At 40.4% G+C, this 15,618-nt stretch overlaps 1 protein-coding gene and 2 long non-coding RNA genes across 4 annotated transcripts in view; 2 read left to right on the top strand and 1 right to left on the bottom strand.

Moving 5' to 3' along the window:
* Positions 1-690: 690 nt before the first annotated feature.
* Positions 691-15,618, top strand: part of dpp (decapentaplegic morphogen) — a 37,575-nt gene continuing 22,647 nt past the window's right edge. Inside the window, exon 1 of the mRNA XM_017170723.3 lies at positions 691-1,459. Within this exon, the coding sequence (XP_017026212.1) occupies positions 1,357-1,459 (103 nt within the window). The 5' untranslated portion in view covers positions 691-1,356. The remainder of the gene's footprint in view (positions 1,460-15,618) is intronic.
* LOC138928264 (uncharacterized) lies at positions 6,784-7,569 on the top strand. The gene is made up of 2 exons (XR_011444767.1): positions 6,784-7,030; positions 7,084-7,569. It is a non-coding gene; the product is annotated as an uncharacterized lncRNA (long non-coding RNA).
* On the bottom strand, positions 8,732-9,253 carry LOC108077423 (uncharacterized). Of its 2 annotated transcripts, none has more exons than XR_011445880.1 (2): positions 8,947-9,253; positions 8,732-8,897 (listed from the first exon to the last, which is right to left on the bottom strand). It is a non-coding gene; the product is annotated as an uncharacterized lncRNA (long non-coding RNA). The 2 variants fall into 2 exon arrangements; XR_001770804.2 differs by having other exon boundaries at positions 8,732-8,870.

Below are 15,618 nucleotides of genomic sequence, written 5' to 3'. Positions count from 1 at the left end.
AATTAATCGCACTCACACAGCCGAGCGTTTCACGAATACATGCAAATCTGCCGCTTGTTTTAATTACTCAACTTAAATGGCGCTTTGAGCGACTTAAGCAACCTGATGCTGGGCTGCCGCGCTGGTGTGCGAGCGTGTGTGCGAGTGTGTGTGGCGATCGACTCTCACTAACACTGGCTCGAAACTAACTAACTAGCTCGCCACGGTTGTTACACTTGGAATAAATAATTTATATGTTGACAAAACTTCTTTTTTAGTAATAAAAAATAAATGGGTTTCTTTATGAATTCCTGTTGGAGAATTTCATTTATTTTTGTGTTAAAGAAATGTGGTTTCAAATTCCATTTATTTCTTGAATGAAAGTAATATGCAGTTTCTTAAATAAAATATATATATTATTGCAAAATAAAGGCTACAACAAAAAGTAATTTTTTATGGATTTAAGAGCACTTTTATACCTATGTTTATATACTTTCTTGGTTTCTTCACCTTCACAAGCACTTGTAAGTCTCCAAGCTCCGTGTATGTAAAACCTCCTAGGAAATGGAAAGTACAAAATCATCAAGAATTATATGCCACTGAAATATATTTCTTTGAGTGTATAGCTGCTGTGGTTGTTGCTGAGCCCCACAGATGCGGCTGCTGCTGCTGCTGTTGCTGGTGTTGTTGCTGGTCGGCTCTGCCGGATCGCTTTTGCCTGCCTGTTTGCCTTGCCTCGGCCGCTTTGGACGCTCATTCAGTTTTTTGCGCTCAACGCTCGTTGTACGGAACCGAAAAATCGTTCGTCGCTCCAGAGTGTCGCCAAATCGGAATCAGAAATTCGCTTATTACAGGCGATTGTGTATATTCTCTAATCACTTTTTTTCTGCTGTAATCGTTCGCGGTTTCTGCGGCTGCGAGACGACGAAAACAATAACGAAACGAAATAAAGTCGCGTAAAATAAGAGTTACGGCGGCAGCAGCAGCAGCAGCAGCTACATCGACATCATATCGCCTGAAGAACAGAAACAGAAACAGAAAAACAGCTCGCGAAGTTCTCTCGTTTCCGCGATTGCTCGTCAGCGATTCGATACCGATTCCGATGCGAATGAAATAAAATTCCATCGCATATCCATATCCATGGGTGTGCGTGGTGTTCGCGGTGCTCGCAGTGTGTGTGTGCGTGCGTGTGTGCCTGTGTGTGAATGGTGTTGTATCTGAAAGTGGTGCAGATAGATCCAAAGTCTCGGCTTGGCGACCACCATGTGAAGTGCCAGTGATTTCCATAGGCCAAATCGATACCCAAATCGGCGTAAAGAAATCTTGTGGATATATATATTAATATAGAGAGAGAGTATCCCGAATATCGAATAATGTATGCAGCGTTCGCGAACTGCCAGAATTGGTTGTTGTTGCAGTTGCAGCCAAAGGATTTGTGGATTTTGGAGCGTAACTGAGCGACGTGCAGCAGGTGCACCAGGTGAGCCTATAAAAACCGATGTATAAATAGAAACTCATCTCGAAATAATACTCATACGCCATGGTGGCTGCGTGTCCAATGCGAGATCAATCGTCAATTAAACGACAATCTGGCAGCACGGGCAAAACGAAATAAAGCACAGCTGACCGCGTCGAGAAAACTGGAACTTGTCGTGAACTGTGGAGAGATATTATATATTATGAATCATATACAAATGGGGCCTCAGGCGAACTGATACATAAAATAAGGCTGCACGTAATGTGTGTTTAGTTCAAAGAGGCAGAGCAATAATAATGAAGAAGTCTGTGAGTTATAGGAAATGTGAATGATGTAAATATTGAGTAGTAAGCGGTATTATAATAACATATATTAATCAGTACCTGAAAGATTTATGGCATATCTAACGAATCATTTATTCTTGCATGGAATAAGGACTTCCGTTTATATTTCTTATTGGTAAAATTTAAGATGTAATTTTTCAAATAATATAAAGATACAAAGTAAAAAACACTTATAACCTTAATGAAAGCTCTTTAGCCACAACAAATTATTTATTAAACAGTTTTTATATATAAAATGTATACACTTGTCACTTGGGCATAAGCTAAATTCTATCCCTTGCCCTATACTTTATCACTGGCGACAAGTGGCTATTGAGTGTCAAACTGAATATTCATGGGGCCAATAGCAATGGATGAACTAAATCTACGGCATTCCACACAAATCACAATTAGCGGCTGACACTGACATTGGCCGTGGTAAAAACCCTTTGACCATTGCCATAGAGTTGTTAATTTATGACGCCATTTGGCTAATTGAATAATTATATGTGACTGTGACTGGCTGGGCGTGGTTATACTTTGTCATGGATTTGCCATCGATCACGATTGCATAAGCCGGCAAGATCGAGATCGAGATCGAGATGGGGACGGAGATGGAAACCGAGATCCCACACACGACTGAATATTGGAATCGGTATCAGAATCGAAATCGGAATCAGTATTCGTTGATTTGCCTTGCTAATCAATTGCCATTTTATTGGCTCTAAATCAGTGTTAAAGTTCACCCCACTAAGCTCAATTAGTTTATTAATTGCGCTGTTTATTTGCATATGTGAAGCGCAGAGTCGCAGATAGCACGAGAAACCCGTTGGCTAGGTGTGAAATTGATAGCATCGATGAAATGGGCAAGAGTGCAAAAATAAAATCGGATAACAAAACTAAGCAACCGCAGCAGCACTAGCAATATCGACAGCAATATCAACAACTACAGCGCAGCAACAGCTGACGAAGAGACCATGAAGGTCTACCACTTTCGGAAATTCGACAAAAAAATGAAATAAAAATCGTGAGCACGCAATGAAGCAGCCAGCTTGGAGCTGGCTTCCATCTACATCTCCACAACATCTCCATCTCCATCTCCATCTTGGCCTGGCAAATCACGTTGCTGATAACAACAACTAAGCAATGCGGCAATAATTTGCTGACCAGCCAAGTTAAGTGGCTACTGGTCATCAGCAGCAGCAGCAGCAGCAGAAACAAGTAACTGGCTTAGGCCAACATTTTTATCAAAAGTGGTGGCATTAGCCACCCTACACACCCCTGCCCCTTCTTGTCGCATGCAAACGAAACTGGTCAGGAGCGCCTGCGAGTAGCACCGTCGTCTCCCAATAGTTTCACTTATTTTACACGCATTTCTTAACGATAAATAAATTCCTCAAGCAGATGCGGCCAGCATCAGCATCGGCTCGCTAGTGCGGCAGCACGGCAACAACTTGGCCCGGTCAGCAACAACTTTTGCTATCACGTTTCCATGCAAACAACACAGCCACAAAAATATTTTCATCGGCATTCGCTTGTACTTGAATTGCTCCAAGAGGCTGCTGCTGGCGTGCTGCTGCGCTGCAGCGACAGGTGGCAACTGCAACAGCAACCAACTAATGCCGCAGACTCGATTCAGGTGTTTGGCTTGGACTTTGGCCCCTGTCTGCCTTTTGGCCAAGTCCGATGCTCGGTTCTCCACTCGCTAGCGCTAGATTTCCGCCTGATGTGGCGCCCCAAGGCAGTCGAGAATGATATCCGATAGTGCTCGATGGGTTTATGGGCTAAACAGAGTTACGCCTTGGCTTAAACCACGGGCGTTGCATAAGAAGTCGCTGGGTGTAATTTACGGAATTATATTAATTGGTAAAATCAATGGTTATTGCATGGATATGTTATGAGCTTTTTTTTTTTAATTTAAAACGAAAATGAAAAGATTGAACTTTAAAATAGAGGCTTGTAAATGCCGAACTTGGTTAAAGGGGGCCCAAAGACCAAGATATCATTCAATTTATAAGACTTAAAATAAGCAGACATCCACGGTATTCAAAGTCACTTGCTTAACTTCTATGCTAAACGAAGATGAATGAACTCGAATTCAAGGTGGCCCCACAAAGCGATTTGGCAAAGTCTTCTTCTGTCTGTCAAATCGAGAACTGATCAATTTTGCTTTTTATATTTTATTCTCTCTCGAAAATATATTGTATAAGGTCATCTTCTTTGGAACCCGGCCATACAGGTTTCGGCCAGAAGATGCTAAACGCTGTAGTTTCTCCGGATCCGACGAATGTCTTTTCTCTTGGCAGGGCTAACGGGGCGTATACCTAATATGCGATGCGAACTTGAGTTACTTTTCCAATTCACTTTTCCCGCGCGGCCTTTCTCCCCACCAAACACTATATATCATATCAATTTCGCAGATATATTCATTATACAAATATGATTTATCACGTCTGACACTTGGGCCAAACCACTTGTCAAATGGGAAATAACACAGCGACAACGACACCACGCTGTGATTTTAGATAAATTCATAACTCAAGCCCGACTTGTCTTGCCTTCAAAGTTCAAATCACTTGGCACTCACACTCGGCTCGCTCACACTCACACATGCTGGATCTCTCTGTATTTTATGCTAATTATTTATTTATTATTTATGCGTTATTTCAGCGCGCGTTTGCTTCGATAAGCCTCAAATGGAGAGACACCATTTACATTTACAGTTATGTCGGGGGCTGTTACAGTTTGTTTTCATTCTATATTTAAGTTTTATTTGCGCTCTTGGCATTTTGGATTAAATCAGCTGTTGCCGCTGGCGCATTTCGATCTAACGAACTTGAAAAACGATAACAACCCGCCGGCCGACAAATGTTTATTAGTATTTTCGGTTGCCCCTGCCGTCACTCGGTTGTATTTCGTAGTAGTATATTGAGAATAATAAGCGGGCTTAGAGTAGAATTTATTTAATTTTAAGAGCCCAGGCCTTAAAGGAATTTCGTAGTTACGCCGAACATATGTTTCGGTTGCCGATAACTGGGGCAGCAGGAAATTCCCAGAACTCTGATTGAATGGGGTCCGTTGTTTACTTAGTTCGTACGGGAATCCACAATTTTTCCACTTAAAATAAAAGCAATGGATAAGAACTAAATAAAAGTTGTGCAAGTTTCTTATCCAGCGGGCTTGTGTGTTAATTCATTATTTTAAAGATGGTTGGGGGATTGAAATTAATATTATTTTTTATTCTTCAAGGGACTAGGCTAGTGTCCAAAGATTCAAATATTTTTAAAGATTTTCCAGAATTTTGTTTATTAAATTTAATTCAATTATAAACCAATTAAGACATGTTCTAAACAATTATCACCATCTATAAGCCCAAGGAAATGAAGCCTTGGTCTATTCATTGGCCTCAAGTCGCTTATTTGATTACAGAACTCGTTCTTGATATCAGTCCACTACTATTTTCGTTCACTGTTTGTTTTGTTTGTTTGACAACATCATGATCATCATGATCGGCGGTGAGAGAGATAGTTATTATGGGCGCCGGCTTCACAGTTAGCTGGATACGTCAGTTGAAACCACTTTCGGTTGGATTCGAAAAGCTTAAACTAGATTCGAAATCCAGATCTTTGCAACCATTCAATAACAAGATTTACATGCCTTAGTTGCCAACCACAAAAATTCAAGGAAACCTCAGCAGCAAACAAAACTGCAGTGCAAACAAACCATAAAAATCTAAAGATAACGCTTTGAAAGATCTTAATTTTCGTTATCATACAGGACATGGTTGCTTCTCAGAAAAAACTGCCTGGTTAATGGTTGCCCCAATGGATTTCCCCCATTTTGTTGCTACAATTAATAAAATTGTAATAGAAATGGGGAAATTTGCGGTGAAGTCAACATCCTCCGGTGCATTCGCACTCTTTACGGACAGCCTTTGCCCGCCGACTTCGGCTCTAAAATGCTCCATTTTAACTGATGCAAATCGCTTATCAAGACAAGAAAGTGCCAGCCATACGCATACTTTTGTAAATTGATTTTTTACAGGGTGATAAAAGAAATGAGTAACATCACGACCAGCAGAAAAGTTGCAACTTCTATATATTTATTTGTAATATTATTATATTTTTCAAATTCGTGACACGATCGATAAAAACCTTCAACGTTAGTAGCTTGAATTCCTATTATTTATGAAAAACTATATATTGTCTTGATAAATTTTTAAATAATATTAAATAAGTTACTGGGGATAATCTAAAATCATATATTTACAAATATACTTGTTCACAATCGAACCCTTTTATGGTCACCCTGTTTGGCATCGTCTGAGTGGGACACGGCACCCGGCGTCCAGGCATCCATTCCTGCTCCGCTCTGCCTTTGTGGCTATCACTTCACTTGACTTCACTTTTGAGCCGGCGGTAGCCTCGCCGTCTCCGCTGGACCGCCCCCTGGCAACCTCTTTGCCTGTGATAAGAGCCCCCGCTCTGCCCGTCCCTGTTGCACCGCTTGGTCATCGCTGCAAAAGGTCTTCTTTGTTGTGCGTTGGAAAAGAAGAAAAAATCATAACAACGGCGAGAAGAGGAAGATCGGCGGGAGAAGAGGCAGATGAAAAACAGCACGAGGTTTGCTGAGGCGGCAACGGCGCTTGGATGTAGCAATTTACAATAACAGCAGCCAAGACTACATTGAACAAAATACTAGGGCAGTCTTAAAAAAACTATTATAACAATAGTTAAATAGTAAAATAAAATCTTAATTAGCTATATCGAAAAACAAGCAAATAATTTAAGGATAAATTGTTGTATCTTAAGATAGAAAAATGTTTGCAAATTAAACCATAGCAACTGCTAGATAGATTTAATAGATTTAGACAACAAATTTTGGTTTTTGGGACAGTCTATTTTAAAAAACTTCTTAATTAATTTATACATACCATAATTCGCCATGAAATTACTGTTCAATTAATAAGAGTTATTGCTGTCTTTCTGATGTTAAAGGATCAGAATTGATCACTATATTTTCCCCAGTGTATACACACTATGCATATCGTAAAAGCAACAAAAACAATAGCAACAGCGGCTAAAACAACAGGCCAAGCAACAACAATCAAAGTAACAACAAAAAGAAAAACAAAAACAAAAGCAACGAGCGTCATCGACGACAACAACGACGACGACTACGACGACGACTACTCCAGCAACTGGCAGTGAGACGTTGATTGCCACGGAATGCCGTCAAACAGGTTAAAAATGTAGGTAGAAATTCAATTAAAAATTGGTTATTTATTTATTTTAGCATGCACAGAGATCGACTCCACATACGTAAATATCAGCCAGATATAGCCATAGCCATAGCCAGCCTCCCAGCCTTCCCCCTTTTCATTTTTACCGAGCAGCAATAGTAATTCGGTGAAGTAATTTAATTAAGCTTCATTCGTTATTTTGCGGCCTGTCGCCGTGCCAGGAGAACTCAAACTCCCGACTGTCAATCAAGCGGCGTCAAGCGTGCTGCTCGATTTGAAAGTGAAAACCCCGAAAAGCCCAGCATGTGGCCAGGTGACTGCAGGGGACTCTCCAGCGGGCCAGTTAGGAGCAACTGCAGCTCAGGTGCAACCAGTTCCAAAGAAATTTGCAATAAAAACAAATGTGCCCGAGAATTTACATGCGAATCAATCACATAAGAAATCAGGTGGATCGAAAAGTCAACGTGCTGATACCCTTTAAAGACTCATCCTAAGGACTTGAATATTTATAAAAATGAAATATATATTAAATGTAGGCTTTGATTTAATTACAATGAGTTTTCTAAGATCCTCAATCCTTCCTTAAAAATTAAATACGATTTTTTAATAAATAATAAAACATTATTCTAAAACCCAATGATTCAATTTCATAAATATTATTTCACTTACAACAAGCCGATCTTGACCCGAATCAATCCATAAAGCTTGCCCTTAGTGCGATCTGGTTGCTAATGTATCCAGCATCCAGTTAAAACCGATCCCATTTGCTTTTATTAATGCCAACCGCAGAAAGTTAATTTTAGCTGGGCTATTTATAAATTAGCAACCCACTAACGACCGATCGAGTCATGTGCGATCTGCCCATATATGATATACGTAAGTGCAGATATAGTTACGAGTCTGGAGCCCGTAACTGGTTGCAGATATTACGAGTGCGATCGCAACCCAGATCAGACGGGGAAACAGAATCAGAAACAGAAAAAAAAAAAAAAAATAAAATAAAATAAATGCGAGATGCGAGAATCATCTCAAATTTGCCTGATGGATCGTCTCGATTTGTGACTGTGACAGGCATGATTAAGATACTAATGCGTTCGATTTGCGGATCGCTTCTGCCCCAGCTGGAAGCTGCCTGCCCTGCTCCCAGACTGATCTGTGCAAAAAAAACGTAAAATTCACACTCAAATTCACTTGAATTGTTTTTAGTGTCTCGAGAGAACTTTGTTTCCAGGAAGTGGCCACCACCAGGTGATCCCTAATCGCATTTGCAATCCCCACCCCGTTTGATATATGATGGAAATGTTTCGCCTACGACCCAGCATGGAAAATCTGCGGTTGCCCAAGTGGAAGCTTTTTTCACCGCTAAAAATATTTGCTTGGGGGATTTCCAGAGTTTCAATGGCCCATAAAAATTTGCCCAAATATGTGAAATAGAATAAAATTTAGATGAACCTGCATGACACGCATATTTGGCAAGAAAATCTTCACACAGGCTGGTAAACATGGTGAAATGATGGCGCCCCTCTGTTGAAATCCTGAGAATCATAGTTTCGCTGAAATATCGTTTTGTGTTTTCTGTGTTTGTGTGCCAAAAGATTGAGGCGATTGTTTGGAAAACCTTTATTCAAATAAATACTTCTCTTTGCAGAGAAAATTCCTAATAGTTAGGGGATTATTTAATAAATCAGGAAGAATAAAAACACATAGATGTTCCAAAGAAATTTTCATAAAGCTGATTATTAATATGTTCAAGAACCCATTATAAATATAACCTAGTTAGTATTTATTCCATATTTATACCATTTTTATATTCACCCACTCATACTGGTGTTTATTCGTTCTATTTTGCCTAAAAATAAATGTAGTTTTGATGTTTCTGAATGGATGTATAAATATAGAAGCCGTGTTTGCCACAAATAAATTACCAACAAGTTATAGATCCTCGGCCAGCCATGGCGGACTTCCATCAAATTCATCTCCATCATTGGACAGGCATCTGTGGCTTTGATCCCTCCACACCCTTTCAATCTGTTTTATGGACCACCACCCATATATTGCTATCAACAAATATGCGCAATAGTTGGCCCGGTCCAAGGCTCCTCCTCGCGGGTAAATGAACTGTGGCACCTGTGTTGCCATGACCACCAACTTTAGGCCTACCGAGCGATTCGCCATGGAAATTTTCATGCAACTTTCGGCGTGTAAATAATTAAACCATAAAAGTCAATTGAAATTGAGAATGTTCCGATGGCAGAACAGGCCGGACCACTTAGAGGGAGCTGGGCGAAAAAAAAAAAATCGCATTTATTTATGGCATTTATGGGGGGGCCTGGTGGGGGTGGTGGCGTTGGCCATAAAAACTTATGGATAGCCAAATTCACGGATAAATTAAAATAATTGAAATACTTTGAAAAGTTAATTGCGATAGGCGAGGCAAGCTTGTTGATGCTAATGACCAAACATAAATTTCAGTGGGCCAAGAGCAGGTCGGCGGAGCATCTGGCTGGGCGGTCAGGGCGGTGGAGGAGCAGCTACATAGATACAGATACATCTTGTGGATGCTATTTCACCGGCCGGCAAGGCGCGCATATGTATGCAATATGTTTTTTCTCTCTCACTCGATTTTTAGCCTTTATTTTTTTCGCTGGCCTCGAAAATCACATGCCTCATTTCCATGAACGCATTTTCATTGCGCGGCCACAAATCATAAATGTTTCGCGCTCCCGGCCACAAAATATTTAGACAGATTTTGTTGCCAAAAGCCGTTTACAGGTGGTGGCTGCCGCGGTAGCCAGCGACCGGGGAGCTCCGGGGGCTGTAAGCACTCTGGCGAGAATCAACTTTGCAGCATCATCATCCCAGCTGGGCGGCGTGGTCAAGGTTAAGCGGCTGCTCCAACTATGCACATCTGTATCTCTATCTGTATCTGTATGTGTATTTGTAGCTATGTCTGTATCCGGGAATACAGCTGGATCCATACACCGAAAAAGGGAATTTTAACCAGATTATTTGCAAGTAAAAATTAATTAGGGAATAATAAGTAGTCATTTTATTTACATTTTCAACTATTATAATTTTAGAAATATTTATTAATTTAAACAATTTTAAGGCGTAATGCTTTTTCCATTTGTTTCTGTGTGCCGTATCTACTATGTCTGTATCTGTATCTGTTGGCTGGCGCTGCAGGACATCATCATCATCGGCAGGCGTGCGCTTCTTTTAACGATTTCAACAAAAATATTTCGCTTTCTGCGCTGCTCATTAATTCGTTTCGATTAAAAATTACTTTTTTTCTCCTTTAAATTTTTTTTTGCTGCTCATCTGCAGCTTGTTGTGCATAAAAATCACAGCAAGAGATCGCTCGGGGCGTCCCAGCAGCTCTGCCCCCGGCGAATGTATCTCACAGTCACCATCAGTATCTGAATTTGTATGGGATTTGGATTTGGATATGGATTTGGCATTTTGTCTAGCGGTGGAAAAACAAGTTGCCGTTGATGCGAGTGCCTCTGAAACTTTTATGGGCCGCACTTTTTTTTTTTGTTTTTGAGTTTTTGTTTGGCTTTTTCGGTTTTATTCTGGGGGCTTTTGTTTTGGTTTGTTTATGTTTAAAACGTACGCTATGTGCAATTGCTCTGGCAGCCCATTTGTTTATTATAAGGTCTCCGGCAGACTTCCCATGCGTGCCACTTGTTCTCACTTTGTGGCTTTGTTTAGTTTGGCTTTGGCTTTGGCAACTTAATATACAGAAATATACATATTCGCTTATGGCTGCACTCGCCTTATTTATTTGCCTTTGGCATATTTTTTATGCGCCCAGTTTCGCGGTCTCGCTCTCACGTAATCATTGCAAATATTTCGCACTGATTTGGGTTCGGGATTCCGAAATTGTTTCTATTTTCCGACTCTTGTTGTGGCGGTTATTGCTGCCGCTTTTGCTGCTGTAGCGGCTGCTTTGTTTATTTGCCAGACGTTGCCGTCGACTGCGAGGGTGTGTGTATTAGCGGGAAATAATAATTGAAAGTGTATTTCTGGGAATAGAATTTCAACAATTTGTAAGTGTTTTAGCCAATTTTTAGCGAATGCAAAAATCAGGAAGAAATATCGCATGATGTTTTGCTTAGGAATTCGATTTCGGTTCGATAGAAGCTTGTTCGAAAAATTAATGGTTTGTTTTCGATGCGAGTTGCACTGATGAATGTGTGGCGGCAAGGTTCCCTAGAAATTGGATCAGTCAACGGAAGACTGTGGGCCGAAATTCAACTAAGACAACTTTAAAATTAATAGAGTAAATATACTCACAGATTTTGGTGGGCCGATGAAGGTGATGGCCGACCTTTAAGACTATACGGAAATCGAATTTATTTACAAGACTTCCGTGGGTGTTTGCTAAATTATTAGCAATTTGTATAAAGTGAGATCGAATTTATTTTAATTACTATATACTATAATTTATAAACGTCCTACTTTTTGGTTCTTTTGTACGGCTCCTCACCTATTGACTTTCATTCTATAATGCCCAATGCATTGCAATGTGTGAGATATTGATATCTTCACTTTCATTATGCGATTCAATACTGTTCCCCGCCCCAAAAACAAACAGCAAAGCCCTAAAATGTATACCGTTAATCTCAATGAACTCACACCCGTCAAAAGAAAGCCAAATCCGAGCTTAGCCAAACAACTCGAACGCGGCCAAATGACTCGACAAATATCACGCATACGCCGCCGAGATCAATGGGCCTGCAATGCATTGCTTTCCACAAACACGCCCAGTCCGGAGAATATTAAAATCTCATTACCAATGCTAATTAAAGGAGGGAGTCGAAGCCGGAGTTGGGAGTTGCCCGTCTCCGATCCGTCAAGTTCAAAATCACAATTTTTTTTAACGCTTTTCCACGCGGAGAGCAGAGAGCGGATTGCCTCTGTGGATGCACGGGGCGAGCAATGTTTGTTATTTTCCAAGTGCCCACACGCTCTTACATAAATTATTAACAGCCGCGGGCAAATAAATAAACAAACATTGGACCAGCTACCGCGGCAGTCGCTGCTCTTCTTCGAATATATATTCGGCTGCAACTCTGGATCGTCGATCATCGCCAACGCCAAAGCAGCCATCATTCGTACCTGATGCTGCTCATTGATCGAGCAAAGTCCGAGTCCAAATCTAAATCGGAATTAAAGTTCATGTCCCTGGCATTGCCAGGGGCAAGACAATTTGATCAATTTGATATTAATTTGTAGATTTTCGTATCTAAAAAAATGTTTATATAATGTTATTGCTTTTTGTTAAGAAATTAAGGTATATTTTGAGTGGCAGTAATTTTTAGTTTGGTTTGGTTATATTTTGTAATGATATAAATAATATTTAATAATGATAAAAATAATATGGAAACTTCTTTAACTTTTTCTCTTCTTCTTTAAAAGACAATAAAGATTTTTTTAAAATTCATTGTATTGAATTTGTAAGCTCTTAAATACATAATTAGCTTAAATGTAAAATCCGTTAATATATTATTTCCAGAATAGAACCTTCTTTTTGTTTACAATATAAAAGATTTTATATTATGTTTTATTCCTCTTAAATATTTTTTTCTGTGCACTCATCTCTTCTTCCTTCTGTTTTTTTTTTGACTGCTCGTGTGCATTACCGACTACTTAACAGCAAATCACTAAACATGTTTAAATATTTTAACTTGTTCGGTAGCCTGTTTGTCATTTGCCAGCAGCCACATTTGCCGAGCGGCAATATCTAAAAAAAAAACGTCTCGCAGCGCGTCCCGTCCCAGAGGCCTTGACAAAAGAAATGAACTGTTTAAGAGTGCTGCAGGCCGATGGCTTCTCCGGCCAAGATCATCCCAGCGGAAAACTACAAAACCCAAATTGAAAAATCATCAACCTCGTCAGCTCTGAATCTTCTTTCTTGCTAGGCCCTGGTCAATATTTGACTAAGAAATTTTTCACATTACCAGCGATCGGGCGAGGGAATAGCAGACTGATCTCTTAGCTGTTCAGTTCCTATTTTTGGGGTGAATTTGTTAGGGGAAAAAGAGTAAATAAATAATTACAGTGAATATTACAATGAAAAGGAATATATTGGAATTACAAGTTTTAGTTAAGTAAGTGCTTTCATAATCATTAATCTTAGCCTATGTATGTTTTAAGTGTCCTTTTACGCTTTTACAAGGTTTTCTAGCTTTGGTTTTCATTACTTGAAAATTATATTACTTGCTCCAAGGGTATTTTCTAGTCGAATCCTTTCACTCAAGGCGCTCCTTCCTCCTTGGACTGCAGCATGTTGAGTGAAATGTTAGCAGCGCTCGCACAGATACAGGGGCAACTGGTGGCATGTGGTGGTTGCCTAGGAATTGTTTACATAGCAGTGAAGCCCAGCCTCGAGATCTCAGCCCAGTCTCAGCCGCAGCCTCAGAGCCAGAGCCCAGTACCGATCCCGATCCCGATCCCGTTCCCTGTTGTTTGATGTCGGCCTCGTTAAGAGCCAACGAAGCCAACGAGTTGCGGAGTTTCGAGGCAGCATGTACCGCGTTGTTTGCTCATGAACAGTTGAGCGTTGTCGTTGCCGGCCGCTTACTTTGCATTAAGTTATTTTCATTTTCAATAGGCCGTGGCTAGGCTTCACCTGGAGTCGGAGTCGAAGATGGAGATGGAGATGGAGATGCCCTGAGTATGAGTTCGATTCCTGGCCATGGAATGGAGTGGAGTGTGGAGTGTTTTCCCTTCGACGGCGCTCTCGAGTGCTCTCCAAACTGTTGAACTTCACTTGTTTTCCCCAAGCTATTAAGCCACTTGATCGGGCATATAGTATTTCCAGCCTCCTCCTTGCCTTGCTCATTTTTGGCCTTCCAGGAATTATGCAAATCCAGTGTCGAACATTGCGTTCCTCCGTCCCAACGACTGAGTAGCGTGTGATTTATGCCCCTAAATCGCTCTAGCCGCTACTTCTGATTGCATAATTAATGAAGTTCGGCCCGGATGACAAGTAACAATTTTTTGGTGGGAAAATCTTGGCGTGCGAGCCCCAATCTATCCATCCAGCCATCCATCCACCTTTAAATTTCCAGCAACAAGATACAAATCTCACATTCGTCTTCAAAAACCCTTGTTTATTTTTGTTCCGCTAGATCGGTGCCCTCCCCCTCTTTCTCTCTCACCGTCTGTCGGCACAAAGTTGCAAAAATTGATTTGCCAAAAGTTTCCCGTCAGCTATCGCAATTATCGAGAATGCCCCAAAGAGGCCTCGCTACCTGTGCTTTTACCTGGACCCCCTCGCCCGCCATCGTTGGGGCCATAAATTAGCAATTAAATGAGCTAGTGCGAACAAAACACATTTTCTAACTAAATATTGAAACGCAATAAGTTCTGAAAATCTCTTGGGGGGGAAATAAGAAGTGTGGAGACAGTGGTTCTGCAAATGTCTTTTGGTTAAATTTTCCAGAATACCCTCTGAAATAATAATGGCCACATATTGAAATTGATCATTTTTCAGCTTGCGCTTTAAATCAATATTAGTTCAAATGGGTTTCACGTGTGCAGTTCATAGAAATTGTAATTAAAACTAGTATTTCACGAACGTTAAATGTAACCCAAGTGAATCATCATAATTATGGTACACTTATAGTACTATTCTTTTTTTAATAATATTATTTGGCTTTAATAGTTTTGTGGGAAATACAAATGGCTTGTTTTTAAAATTTACCTTGGCTTTTAGCTTAAAAATTTCACCATTATTTATCTATATTATAAACCATCATATACGTCTTTTAAGATGTTAAAATTCCTTTGCCATTTTAAGTAATTTTATTCCACTGTTTTGCACTTTCCTCGCTGTCTCTAATATAGCTCGATACCTCTATAAAATTAAGCTGAAAACTTGGCCCTCTCTCGCTGGAGAACTCTCGATCTCCCTGCGGCAGTGTTTGGTGGGGATTTGGATTTGGATTGGGTTTGTGATACGAGGATGGCGAGGCCTTTACGGTGAATTGCGCTGCTCGTTTTTGGCGCGTTTGCGCTTTGCGATTAATGCGCTTGTGTAAATAAACAATAAATATTAAGTGCGCTACACGCCGTGGGCAAAAACTACGACGACGTAGAAGAAGAACAGTCTGTGCCTCTTGGTGGCCAGGGGGTTTGGCGCACAATTAAATGTAGCACTTTATGCTGGGCACGATCCGAACTCGTTGGAGGACCTCCCTTCAGAGAATTTCCCACCTGGTGGGTTGTGTTCTATTTGGGACACTTATCTTGGGAATCCACATCCTTGGAGTCTCCAAATAATATAAATAGTAGCTAAAGAGTCGATTTACTTGAGTAAAGGAGCTGAAAGTTGTCAAAAATAATTATCTTTATATCAGTTATCGTAGAATTCAAGAAATATATTACCAAATCAATTGCATTATGCAAGTTCAATGAGTTTTTCCCATTCTGTTCCGTGTGGCTCCCGAGAAAAATGTATTCTGTGTAGAGCCCGTTTAGGAATAAAAGGGGTTTTCCTTGATCGATAATCATTGAACCCATGATCGGAAAATATCAAATTGGTTTTGTGTTTTATCCGCACGAGCTGCATTTGGCCTGTACGTTTA

This window comes from Drosophila kikkawai, chromosome 2L (assembly GCF_030179895.1).
Source record: "Drosophila kikkawai strain 14028-0561.14 chromosome 2L, DkikHiC1v2, whole genome shotgun sequence".
Taxonomy (NCBI): domain Eukaryota; kingdom Metazoa; phylum Arthropoda; class Insecta; order Diptera; family Drosophilidae; genus Drosophila; species Drosophila kikkawai.
This window is presented reverse-complemented; position numbering and strand designations above follow the sequence as displayed.